The 14,864-nt window shown below is 41.2% G+C and overlaps 1 protein-coding gene across 2 annotated transcripts in view; it reads left to right on the plus strand.

Moving 5' to 3' along the window:
* Window positions 1–14,864, plus strand: part of edar (ectodysplasin A receptor) — a 64,689-nt gene that overhangs the window by 11,787 nt on the left and 38,038 nt on the right. For both annotated transcript variants that reach the window (XM_039014758.1, XM_039014756.1), the window contains exon 2: window positions 4,910–4,974. In XM_039014758.1, coding sequence (XP_038870686.1) covers window positions 4,924–4,974 — 51 coding nt within the window. In that variant the 5' untranslated portion in view covers window positions 4,910–4,923. The remainder of the gene's footprint in view (window positions 1–4,909; window positions 4,975–14,864) is intronic.

Below are 14,864 nucleotides of genomic sequence, written 5' to 3' on the forward strand. Positions count from 1 at the left end.
AACACTACAGTACACCAACACTACAGTACACCAACACTACAGTACACCAACACTACAGTACATACCAACACTACAGTACACACCAACACTACAGTACACACCAACACTACAGTACACACCAACACTACAGTACACCAACACTACAGTACACCAACACTACAGTACACACCAACACTACAGTACACACCAACACTACAGTACACCAACACTACAGTACACACCAACACTACAGTACACACCAACACTACAGTACACCAACATTACAGTACACCAACTCTACAGTACACCAACACTACAGTACACACAACACTACAGTACACACAACACTAAAGTACACCAACACTACAGTACACACCGACACTACAGTACACACCAACACTAAAGTACACCAACATTACAGTACACCAACTCTACAGTACACCAACTCTACAGTACACCAACACTACAGTACACACAACACTAAAGTACACCAACACTACAGTACACACCAACACTACAGTACACACCAACACTACAGTACACACCAACACTACAGTACACCAACACTACAGTACACCAACACTACAGTACACACCAACACTACAGTACACCAACTCTACAGTACACCAACACTACAGTACACCAACACTACAGTACACACCAACACTACAGTACACACCAACACTACAGTACACAAACTCTACAGTACACCAACACTACAGTACACCAACACTACAGTACACACAACACTAAAGTACACCAACACTACAGTACACACCAACACTACAGTACACACCAACACTACAGTACACCAACACTACAGTACACACCAACACTACAGTACACACCAACACTACAGTACACACCAACACTACAGTACACCAACATTACAGTACACCAACACTACAGTACACCAACACTACAGTACACCAACATTACAGTACACACAACACTAAAGTACACCAACACTACAGTACACACCAACACTACAGTACACACCAACACTACAGTACACCAACACTACAGTACACACCAACACTACAGTACACACCAACACTACAGTACACCAACTCTACAGTACACCAACACTACAGTACACCAACACTACAGTACACACCAACACTACAGTACACACCAACACTACAGTACACCAACACTACAGTACACACCAACACTACAGTACACCAACTCTACAGTACACCAACACTACAGTACACCAACACTACAGTACACACCAACACTACAGTACACCAACACTACAGTATACACCAACACTACAGTACACCAACACTACAGTACACCAACATTACAGTACACCAACACTACAGTACACCAACACTACAGTACACCAACATTACAGTACACACAACACTAAAGTACACCAACACTACAGTACACACCAACACTACAGTACACACCAACACTACAGTACACCAACACTACAGTACACACCAACACTACAGTACACACCAACACTACAGTACACACCAACACTACAGTACACACCAACACTACAGTACACACCAACACTACAGTACACCAACTCTACAGTACACCAACACTACAGTACACCAACACTACAGTACACACCAACACTACAGTACACACCAACACTACAGTACACCAACACTACAGTACACACCAACACTACAGTACACCAACTCTACAGTACACCAACACTACAGTACACCAACACTACAGTACACACCAACTCTACAGTACACCAACACTACAGTACACACCAACACTACAGTACACCAACACTACAGTATACACCAACACTACAGTACACACCCTCACTACAGTACACACCGACACTACAGTACACACCAACACTACAGTACACCAACACTACAGTACACACAACACTAAAGTACACCAACACTACAGTACACACCAACACTACAGTACACACCATCACTACAGTACACCAACATTACAGTACACCAACATTACAGTACACCAACACTACAGTACACACCAACACTACAGTACACCAACTCTACAGTACACCAACACTACAGTACACCAACACTACAGTACACACCAACACTACAGTACACCAACACTACAGTACACACTAACACTACAGTACACACCCTCACTACAGTACACACCGACACTACAGTACACACCAACACTACAGTACACCAACACTACAGTACACCAACACTACAGTACACACCAATACTACAGTACACACCAACACTACAGTACACACCAACACTACAGTACACCAACTCTACAGTACACACCAACACTACAGTACACCAACACTACAGTACACACCAATACTACAGTACACACCAACTCTACAGTACACACCAACACTACAGTACACCAACACTACAGTATACACCAACACTACAGTATACACCAACACTACAGTACACACCAACACTACAGTACACACCAACACTACAGTACACCAACATTACAGTACACCAACACTACAGTACACACCAACACTACAGTATACACCAACACTACAGTATACACCAACACTACAGTACACACCAACACTACAGTACACACCAACACTACAGTACACCAACACTACAGTACACACCAACACTACAGGACACACAAACAATACAGTACACTACAGTACACAAACACTACAGTACACCAACACTTCAGCCTCGTAATGTCTGTGAAACCACCGTGAAAAGCCAGTCACTTCTCTCTCTCTCCTTCCGTCTCTCTCTTTCAACCTGTTGTTTCTTGCATATGCTGCAATTATCTGTCAGAGACTCCATGAGAAATTTACTTGATAACAATAATTACAGTATGTGTGTGACACAACCTCTCCAATGCAGAGACTGTGTGTCATAGTTACTATTCAAATACATATTCGCAGTGAATATAATTACCCCTATAGACAGGCAGACTTAGATTGCTGTGAGCTATGGGTCTGAGACAGAATGTCTTACATGTGAATTTCCCCATCCGATCCTGGGTTTGTCTAATTGACTTTTTGTTCTGTGTGTTTGTGTAAGAGAGTGATCTACACTTCCGTAGTACTACATTTACATTTTAGTCATTTAATAGACGCTCTTATCCTGAGCTAATATCTTGCTCAAGGGCACATTGACAGGTTTTTCACCTAGTTGGCTCAGGGATTCAAACCAGCGACCTTTCGGTTACTGGCCAAACGCTCTTAACAGCTAGACTACCTGCCTCCCATGCCACTAGGGAGGGAGGGAGGGAGGGAGAGGGAGAAAGGGACACACTGAGACACTGACTGACTAGTGGATCATTCTCTTTGGCTGGTGTGGCTCACTTAACACTGAATAAGGTACATTCTGAATACGATTGCACGTGCAACGCCAAAAGGCCAATTTATGATGTTTGTTGTGCAACCATAGTGAATGTGAATAAGCCCAGTGGTCTGTCAGAAAGTTAGCTCTGTTTATGTGTATGCATGCTATGGTTTATAACGGAGGTAAACAGGCAGGTAAACAAGGCAACAGCTCAGTCCTCCTTCTGACTGCAGGGCTGCAGGATTTACTGCCTGCCTGTACACCCACTCTTCAGCACGCCAGCACACACACGTGTATGCACAAACACACACACAGCCTCTGAAGGAGAGAGAGAGAGAGCACACTAGCTGTGGTGGGAGCAATTAGCCTGCAGTAAAAGTCTGTGTTTGTTTACATCCAATAATACAGCTCCGTTAAAGGTTGCAGTGGGTCATTAATGTGGTGTGTCAGAAAACCTGCACTCTCACAGAATGAGACAAGACTGGATCTGTTTATAAAAGCACTTTAAACTGCACAAATAATCAAACCTGTAACTAATAATGTCCCTAATGACACAGAGTTTCCCTGAGCCTGGACAGTGTTGAAACTGATCTGAGATCCTGTGTGTTTATTGACCTACTGTTAATGTCTCTGTTTAAATCCGCTTTACATAGTTGGTGTTTCTGGGGGAAAAGATTCTCTCTCACCAAGGCATCGCCTTCCAATAACACTGACGACATTATTTATACTTTATTGGCACACACGCTCACATAATTTATTTAGAGAAATACGAGCTGACTGTTATTGTAGCGCTTGGAGTGGGCCAATAAAAATCAGTCTCCTGTAGGTAAGGGCTGAGCTTGGCAACATACACACACAGATGGACACAATACACACATAAGAACGCACACAACCACACACACACACACACACACACACACACACACACACACACACACACACACACACACACACACACACACACACACACACACACACACACACACACACACACACACACACACACACACACACACACACACACACACACACACACGTAGTGTTGCTATAAACAATTAAATCATTTACATTGACATTATTCCTTAAATTCATGAATAAAAAGGTATAAATCATGTTTGAAGTTTGATCACATTTTTGTTTTATATGTTCTTCAATGTAACTGTGAATGCTTGTATACCTTAGTAAGTACAGATCGGAGAGAGAGAGTGTATTTCCCTGTGACATACAGTGCCTGTATAAGTGTAGTAAATATGTGCTGCCAGAGTAGTTAAAGGGGTTTCTAGATATGTGACAGTAACTAAAACAAAAGCAAATAGCACAGTCCCTCTAATGACTGTTTACCCATAATACATCTGTGTCAGAGGTTTAACAGGCTGATCCTCTCCTCCTCTGCCAGGCTGCTCTCACCCATTAACACACTCCCTCTCTCTCTCCTCAGTGACTGAGCTTTAATAGAGGAATTGTTAATGATCTCATCACATCAGTAGGGCAGAGGAATAATAACCTGAAGTAGAGAACGGTATCACACACACACACAATGGAGTGTAACCCACACGCACTATGAGACATGGTAGGGGTATGAGGCATGGGTTTCAAAATGCATGTACTGTACATCTGACTCTCTTTCTCTCTGGCTCTCTCTCTTTCTTCCTCTCTCTCTTTCTCAGGGGAAGGTGTGAAGATGTTCCAGAAAGGAAGTCAGAAAGAGTCTCTCTTCCTCTGTTTGTTATTGGTGAGTATCTCTTAAATGACTCCTCCATTTCCTGTCTCTCTCCTCCTCCCCCTCCTCTCCTCATCCTCGCCCATCTTCAGCATTGAAACAAACTGAGGATAAAGACAACAGTGTAACAGATACACAGACACACTGGCAGAGGTACAGCCAGACTTTAGCAGGTCTTTGCCAGAGGTTGTGAAACATCAAAGGTTTCTCAGTGGAGCTCTAAGAGAGTAGTTATAATCTGGGTCTGAATCGCTCTGCTCTTCCTCTGATGTTGAAACCTGTAGGTTGTGCGTATGTGTGTTAGTGAGCATATCTGTGTTGGCTGTATTCCCAGGAGTTTAACTTCCCTCAGAGCTCAGTTAATGATCCCCACCAAAGCCACTCCTAGGGAGGGGAGGGAGGGAGGGAGGGAGGGAGGGAGGGAGGGAGGGAGGGAGGGAGGGAGGGAGGGAGGGAGGGAGATATCTGCAACACCAAGCCTACTTGATGGTAATAGTCCTCACTGTTGCCCCTAGAGGCTGGTTTTGCATCTCCCAATGTGCTGGGTCCTGGGTACCTGGAAGGACAAAGAATTTCACATTGGATCTTGAGCGACTTGGTTGGAATAACTACTGTCACATGTTGGGGTTTGAGTGGTTGCCCATTGGTATCCCACATCCTTTCATTCTCACCAGCCACACGCTCCCTCCTCCTACCTTTTTCTCCTGACGCTTCCTACTCCTCCTCCCATCTCCTCTTACTCCTCCCACCTCCTCCCTTGATCTTATCTTCTTTCTTCCATCTCCTCCTTATCCCAACTAATCCTTCTTCCTCCCCCTTCCACCACCTACCATCTCCTCCTTATCCCAACTAATCCTTCTTCCTCCCCCTTCCACCTCCTCCGCCTTCCACCACCTACCATCTCCTATTCATCCTCCCATCTCCTCTTCCTCCTCCTCCTCTTGTTTCTACAACTTAATGGGAGTCCACCTGTGGTTAATTAAATTGCTTGGACATTATTTGGAAAGGCACACACCTGTCTATATAAGGTCCCACAGTTGACAGTGCATGTCAGAGCAAAAACCAAGCCACGAGTTTGAAGGAATTATCCGTAGAGCTCTGAGACATGATTGTGTCGAGGCACAGATCTGGGGAAGAGTACCAAAACATATCTGCAGCATTAAAGGTCCCCAGGAACACAGCGGCCTCCTTCATTCTTAAATGGAAGAAGTTTGGAACAACCAAAACTCTTCCTAGAGCTGGCCGTCCGGCCCAACTGAGCAATTGGGGGAGAAGGGCCTTTGTCAGGGAGGTGACCAAGAACAGATGGTCACTCTGACAGAGCTCCAGAGTTCCTTTGTGGAGATGGGAGAACCTTCCAGAAGGACAACCATCTCTGCAGCACTATACCAATCAGTCCTTTATGGTAGAGTGGCCAGACGAAAGCCACTCCTCAGTAAAAGGCACATGACAGCCCGCTTGGAGTTTGCCAAAAGGCACCTAATGGACTCTCAGACCATGAGAAACCAGACTCTCTGATGAAACCAAGGTTGAACTCTTTGGCCTGAATGCTAAGCATCACGTCTGGAGGAAACCTGGCACCATCCCTACGTGGAAGCATGGGGGTGGCAGCATTATGCTGTGGGGATGTTTTTCAGCGGGAGGGATTGGGAGACTAGTCAGGATAGAGGGAAAGATGAACAGAGCAAAGTGCAGAGGGATCTTTGATGAAAACCTGCTCCAGAGCACTCAGGACCTCAGACTGGGGCGAAGGTTCACCTTCCAACAGGCCAACGACCCTAAGCACACAGCCAAGACAACACAGGAGTGGCTTCGGGACAGGTCTCTGAATGTCCTTGAGTGGCACAGCCAGAGCCCGGACTTCCAACCTGACAGAGCTTGAGAGGATCTGCAGAGAAGAATGGAAGAAACTTCCCAAATACAGGTGTGCCAAGCTTGTAACGTCATACCCAAGAAGACTCGAGGCTGTAATTGCTGCCAAAGGTGCTTCAACAAAGTCCTGAGTAAAGGCTCTGAATACTTATGTAAATGTGATATTTCAGTTTACACTTTTATACATTTACAAAACAAATCGAAAAACCTGTTTTTGCTTTGTCATTATGGGATATTGTGTGTAGATTGATGAGGGAATAAAACAATTTAATCCATTTTAGAATAAGGCTGTAACATAACAAAATGTGTTTTAAATTCGTGAGGTCTGAATACTTTCCGAATGCATTGTATACTGCATCTATCGACATGTCTGTGGACAGTTATCACAGTGACATCATGAACCTTCTATTGTCGTCAAACATCAAATTTGTCGTTGTCATTATGAAAAAGCATAAACACAAAATGAAATACATCAGCAGCCTGGTGGTCCAAAATAGCATAACTGGTGTATTTTAACACCAATAAACTTGTCCGTTTAAAAATGTATTTAGTATTTGTCAATCTAGCAAACCAGTCAACTAAAAGCAACTTTCTAAATAATGTTATGGTTCGTTTCTAGCTTGTAAGTTAGCTGGGTAGCTCGTTCTGGGTAGCTGGGTAGCTCGTTCGTTTCTAACGGTAAGTTAGCTGGGTAGCCAGTTAAAATAATGACCATATCATATAGCTGACATTGTCTTAACTTTAGGTAATTTGTATTCGTTATTATAGGAAAACAAACTCACAGCAAGATCATTATTTACAAGTTAATGGCGAGATAATTACAGAAAATAGTTTACGGTTGTGAGTCTGACGAATTAAAAGCAGGGCGTTCTACCGGAGAATTTTAGAACTTGGACACTGTCTCGTTGACCTAACATTACATCCTAATTTGACTTTGGTGCAGGTCATGTTGTTCTTCACATTCCCGTCTCTGGTAACACACCCTATATCAAATCAAATCAAAGTTAATTTGTCACAGGCACAGGATACAGAAGGTGTAAATGGTCAAGTGAAATGGTTACTTGCATAGTGGAGTCTTTTGTTTAGACATGTAGCTAGCTAGCTAGCATGAATCTGATGGTAGCTAAAGCTAACCAACTAGCTAGTTTCAATGTTAGTTAGCTAGCTAACATTAGGCTATAACTAGCCACGCAAATGGTTCTGAGATACGAATAATATTATTATGCAGATCATACACATAATGTTATCTAGCAAGCCAGCCATCTAACATTAGCTAGCTAGCTAACAGTTTGTTTTAACTTGCAATGAAAACAACTTTCGGACAAAATTAGAAATGTATAACATCTGAAAAGTTAGCTAGCTAGAGTCTCTTACCCGAGTACATGGATGAACACTTCTCCCTCTCTGTCATGGATGCCATTGTTACCCTTAGTTTGAAGATGTAATCCGGAGACTTCTTCACAGCCTTCTTCTGTGTGCTCTCTTTTCGACTCTCTCCGCATTATTTGCGATCAAACGCCTGAATTTTCTCCATCTCCTTAGCTATCATACTCTGCTTCCACCGGGCATTCCACTGATTTTAAAACTCGGTCCTCCAGAAAGTGGAGAGCATTAGCAACACTTATGCAGTTCTTCGTGATATCTTTCAAAATAGCCACGTTAGAAAGGATTACCTACACATACTGAGCTCATGTTATAGACAGAAGCGTGCTACATAACAGACCAATCCGAACTCATCTCTCGACGTGTCCATTATCACAGCCAATCATGGCTAGTGGGAAGGTTCCTGGCTTTTTCCGTGGCTAAACCAACTAGCCTCGTAAGTTAATAATTTTATTCCTATTTAGAGATGGCATACAAGTTTGCATTTTGATAAAAAAATATATGTTTATGTTTAAATGCCTTTCCTGTAAGGTAGTCATGCGCGACCTAAGCCTGAAACGAGTAACAGTTAAAGATTTGTTTTAAATTCTAAGAGTATTATTATATTATTTATCAATTGACTATTACTTTTCAAATCACCCAGCAGTGCTATTTGCAGAGTTAGCTCCAAGAAAATGTTAAAAATGTTCTGCCATTCCTGAACCTGCGACCAAAAACAAGCTACATATGGGCAGTACCAAAACAAGTGATCTAATGATTCTGTGTCTTCGCAGAAAATTCTGCAGGGATGGTTGTATCCCCCTTATATATAACATTCTATTGGTTGCTAGAATTTTGTATAATAATTTAAATAAAAAAACTCAAAGTTTTGAATCTGTCTTGTTTTGTGTATCAGTTCATATGTGCCATGGAATCGGTACATCAAAAATCTCCTCCCAGCTATTTTGCAACTTGTTTGTCGCAGCTGTCAGTTTTTGGTCCTTAAATGAAACTGGTGTGTTTTTTTTTTATTTATCACAATTTTCTTTAGACAATTTTGTTTTTTAATGCAGGGCAGACAGACAAGTTTGTTACCTTCTCCCCTTTCCACTTTCCTCCTCCATTTATGCGGTAATGCTGCAATCAGTTGGTTGTTATTTTGGATAGAGCCGACATTTCCATATATTTCTGGTAACGCATGTGTGACAACTCCACTAGTCCAATTCATTATATAATTTACAAAGATTATATGGTTGTTTTTTTATTCAAAAATAATGTTTTTTTATCAATTCATATATTTGAGTTTAACCATAATATTTTTTTTTAAATATTTGTTCTGTCTTTTCTGGTGGATTAAACTGAAATTGCAAACATCTTTCTATGGCTTGTTTTAAAAATAGCAATCTTTTGGAGATTAATTCAAATAACCGAAAGTGAGAGGTTGTAATCTGAATGGAGGGAAAAAGGCAATTCTTGAACATGGAGTGAGCCATTCTTACTAATCTGCTAGAGAACCAGTTTGGATTTAAGTATAGTTTTTGGATTACTAAAGCCTTTAGTGAGAGGTCCAATGCTTTAATATTTAATAATTTCTTCTCTCCAAATTCATGTTAATCATTATGAGGTATTGCATGTAGATTGATGAGGTAAGAAATACATTTAATCCATTTTAGAATATGGCTGTAACATCACAAAATGTGGAAATGGTCAAGGGGTCTGAATACTTTCCAAACGCCTGCATGACCCATGAACGTCTGATTAATTCAGTTCCTAACAGTTGCATTAATGGAATTCACTACAGAATATAATAGACACTGTACTAACAGGACCCCTGCACTGTTTACCATCTGTCAAGGTGAGGGTTATAATGCCTGTGTATAAACACAACACATTAACAACATTATAACTAGTGATGCACCGATATGACATTTTTGGCCAATACCGATATTTTCCTTGCCAAAAAAACCCAGATACCGATAACCCATATTTAGAATTTTAGCGGCCTTTTAAGCATTCTAGTACAGTTGAATAGTTAACTGTAGTAAATAGTTAACACGGACGCAGCGGTCTAAGGCACTGCATCTCAGTGCAAGAGGTGTCACTACAGTCCCTGGTTCGAATCCAGGCTGTATCACATCCAGCCGTGATTGGGAGTCCCATAGGGCGGCACACAATTGGCCCAGCGTCGTCCTGGTTTGGCCAGGGTAGGCCATCATTGTAAATAACAATTTGTTCTGACTTGCCTAGTTAAATAAAGGTTAGACACACACACACCACATTGACCAAAATGTTATTTTGTTGGCATTTACTTATGTCCCCATTACCAGTAAAACATAATCAAAACCTATTTCTTTCACTTACTTGCTGTGCTGTTTCGTTGTTCATTTGTTCAGTCGTTTCATTCTCAACCAGGATTTCCGTTTTGGTCTTTGCGTGTCAAAAAACACTATTTAATTAATATTGTTGACCAATCAATTAAGCTTGTTGAGCAATCAAGACCTGAACATGACTGCACGTCACATAATAATTAAACACGTTCATACATTTTTTACGTAGTTATTACACATTGATTACACTATCACTTGTAGTTCATATGTCACAGCGATTTATCGACACGTATGCTATGATGCTGGTAAAGTTGTCTCGCGGACCTACAGTGCTGGTCATAAAAAAAGCTAACTAGCTCATGGATGCAAACAATGTTCTTCCCCCAAAACATAGCAAAACGATATCTGTTTCAGTAGCTATAGTTAGCTAGCTAGCTAACTATATAGCTAGGTGTCATCATCTAAAATAACCCTAATTTATAAGACAGTTCTTATTTGATTAATGGTGGTCGGACCATCTATGTGAAGCTAGCCACAATAAGGATTAGCCACAACAGTGGACTTTGCGGTTAGCAACAGGGTTAAGTAACTGGCTATCTATTTATTTTCATGAACTGAAGTTCAATTTCAATAGGCGAACAACAAGTGGCAACCTAGCTAATACTTACTCACAAAGATTCCTAAATCATTGCTAAGAATAATGAAAATGATTGCAGTTTCTACTGGTCATTGTTTTCAGGCTGGTTGTATTGGTGCTAGCTAGGTACCAAGCTAAATCTAGCTACCCCAGGAGTTGCAGTCGAACAAATTATGCTTCAAATCAAATCTAATTGTATTTGTCACATACACATGGTTAGCAGATGTTAATGCGAGTGTAGCGAAATGCTTGTGCTTCTAGTTCCGACAATGCAGTAATAACCAACGAGTAAGCTAACCTAACAATTTCACAACAACTACCTTATACACACAAGTATAAAGGAATGAAGAATATGTACATAAAAATATATGAATGAGTGATGGTACAGAACGGCATAGGCAAGATGCAGTAGATGGTATCGAGTATAGTATATACATATGAGATGAGTAATGTAGGGTATGTAAACATCTAAAGTGGCATTGTTTAAAGTGGCTAGTGATACATGTATTACATCAAGATGCCAAGATGCATCTTGGCATCAGATGGTATAGAGTACAGTATATACATATGAGATGAGTAATGTAGGGTATGTAAACATTATATGAAGTGGCATTGTTTAAAGTGGCTTGTGATACATTTCATCAATTATTACCAACGCGGCATTGTAAACACATCGTTCGTGGCCAGTGTTTGCAGACTTTTTTGTACAGTTTTGGCAGTGCTACTGTATATTTTTGAACATGCAAAGACCCAAACGGCGTTCCATAGTATGTATGTCGTGAAGCTAATAGCAGTGACGCTATTACTGTGTAACTCCGGTAGGGCAACATCTGAAAAATAGCGCACTTGTTAGTGTGTACCGGTGCTAGGCCAGTTGGCGAAAGCCAATACCACCCACGACAGAAAATGGTTGATTGTCAAGGGCAATGATTTCCATTATCTTGGTGTTAATGGTTTTCGCCTTTGAGTTGTCTCGCTGAAATGTTCTTACTCTTTCAAATGACTGCTCGACTTGTTGACTGCTCAATCCACACAGCAGACATTGTGGGCTGAGTTAAGAATGCTGTGTTGCACGTGTAGCGCAAAAGTTTGCGTGGCATCATTACGTCATGTACCTACATTATATAGGTATGCACGTCAGCTTTGACATCGGTTTTGCACATCGGCGTTAAACTAAACATCGGGCCAATACCGATGTTGGCATTTTTAGCTAATATCGTCCGATTCCGATATGTTCACCGATATATCGTGCTTCCCTAATTATAACATTGTTCATTGACCTGTCAATTCTTTCATGTTAGGCTATTACATTAGCTATAAAGCAGGAACATATAGCAATACTCCATCAGATTTGTGAGTTGAAACATGTTTGAATCTTTGCCATTCTCGGTGTCTTCACATATTTCGACATAAAACATTTATGTTCTTACATTTATGTCAGTGTAATGATTTTACAGATAAGGCTGAGAAGACGATGGCTGCTGAGAGGTGCAAATTCCCTACAGGTGTGCTGCCTATATGAGTTGGCTTCTCCAGGTCCTACGACAAGGGTGCAATTACGGTCTGCAATCCGGGGCATTTCTGCATGTGCAGGAACCCCTCTTTATACTAAGTCTTTAAGTTAGGACAGGGGCTGCTCCAGTAGAATAGGTGGGGTTAATGCACATTAATGTTGGATGCCAGCCGCCGATAAACCCCACAGAAGAAGGAGCCGTACACCGGTAGACACCGTACCCCCCCCTGTTTTCCCACAGTTCTGTTAACAACGGCGAGGGCAGGTGTTCTGCAGGCAGGAGCGAAGGACATTTGTGCTAGCTCAGTCAGCTTGTCCTAAGGAGGACTCTGATACACAGCAGGTGGGAGGCTGGGGCGACAAGCTAGCTAGCACACAGTGTCTCTCACTAGCAAGCTAGCTAGCACACAGTGTCTCTCACTAGCAAGCTAGCTAGCACACAGTGTCTCTCACTAGCAAGCTAGCTAGTACACAGTGTCGCCCTAGCCTCCCACCTGCTGTGCTAGCAGGAGGCGGTGGTGACAGGTAGACAGTGTCCTTCGCCTCTGCCTATCTAGCACTGTTTCCCATGGTTCTGTTAACAGCAGTGAGGGTCGGTGTTTGGCAGACAGGAGTGAAGGACATTCAGAAAGTACTTTTATTTTCCTTTTGACCCACATTCAAAACTGTCACACAAACTTTGAAGATGTCATGCTAAAGGTATTTGATATTTTATTGGTATTTTATTAGGATCCCCATTAGCTGTTGCAAAAGCAGCAACTGCTCTTCCTGGGGTCCACACAAAACATGAAACATGACATAATACAGAATATTAATAGACAAGAACAGCTCAAGGACAGAACTACGTCAATTTTAAAATGGCACACGTAGCCTACATATCAATACATACACACCAACTATCTATCTAGGGGAGGCGTTCATACAGGAACCAATGGGGTCTCTGAGTCACAACTATGAATGTCCCTGAAGTAGATCTGCGGTTCAAATAGAGCTACACAATTACACACACAGTAGTCAGAAGTTTTTGAGGAACCATTGTTTTATTTTCAAGTACATTTTCAGCAATGGTTCCTAAAAAGAAATAATATTTTATCGACAACATTTCAAAGAAATTAACAACAATAATATTCAATCAATGAAAAATATTACATCTATAAACAGGGATATTCAACTCTTAACATACGAGGTCCGGAGCCAGCTGGTTTTCAGTTCTACATGATAATTAATTGCACCCATCTGGTGTCCCAGTTCTAAATCAGTCCCTAATTAGAGGGGAACAATGAAAAAACGCAGTGGAACTGGCTTCGAGGTCCAGAGTTGAATTTCAGGGATCTAGATAATAAAAAAATATGAATAAATAATATTGTAAAAGGATCTAATGAAATGTCAATATAAACAAACAAATTGTCTGTTAAACACCCACACCAGTCCACGCATCCACTTTTTTGAGCTGAAAGACAATGTCTAGAGCTTACTAATGATGTTGAACAACAACGTAAGTCAATAAGTCATCGTTTTAGTCAAGGTTTGATATATTTGGGCTTGAAGTGCAAAACCTGAATGTGTGACTTCGGATGTTTCTTGTGAGATGAAGTGCAAATTCTTTTAAGTATACATTTCGTTTCAGGGCTGGGTTTTATTTAAATGTTACCACCCACCAGCATAGCAACGTTTATTAATCAGAAACACCTGCTGCAAAGTTCATCCTATTCGTGAGTTGTCTGAGAGCCAAACAGCTTTTCTATGTAGCCTACACTTGGGTTTCCACTACATAAAATAGCCACAAAATTGTCTATATCGCACAAATTAATGAAAAGAGCAATTCGCTTTTTGGTCTTAATTTAAGGTTAGGGTTAGGCAAAGTTTAGCAGTGTGGTTAAGGTTAGGGTTAAGGTGAGAGTTAGGTTTAAAATCCGATTTTAAGAAGAGAAAATGTGTAAATAGATTTGTTAACTAGTGACAAACACAGACTTGGCCACCATTGCCATAAAGAAAAAGCAAAAAAAAAATTTGCATCTACCCATTTTAAAATTATTATCCATTGGATCATTTGTGAAGTTTCACTTATTATTTTAGCTAGTCTGCATAAAAAAATATGACAATTTTAGAAATGGTAAAATTCCGTGATACAGTATATTGCATTTTAGATCCCCGCTCCCCCAAAATTAATGGTTTTGGCTATCGTTTTACG

The sequence above is a fragment of the Salvelinus namaycush genome, chromosome 19 (assembly GCF_016432855.1).
Source record: "Salvelinus namaycush isolate Seneca chromosome 19, SaNama_1.0, whole genome shotgun sequence".
NCBI lineage: Eukaryota > Metazoa > Chordata > Actinopteri > Salmoniformes > Salmonidae > Salvelinus > Salvelinus namaycush.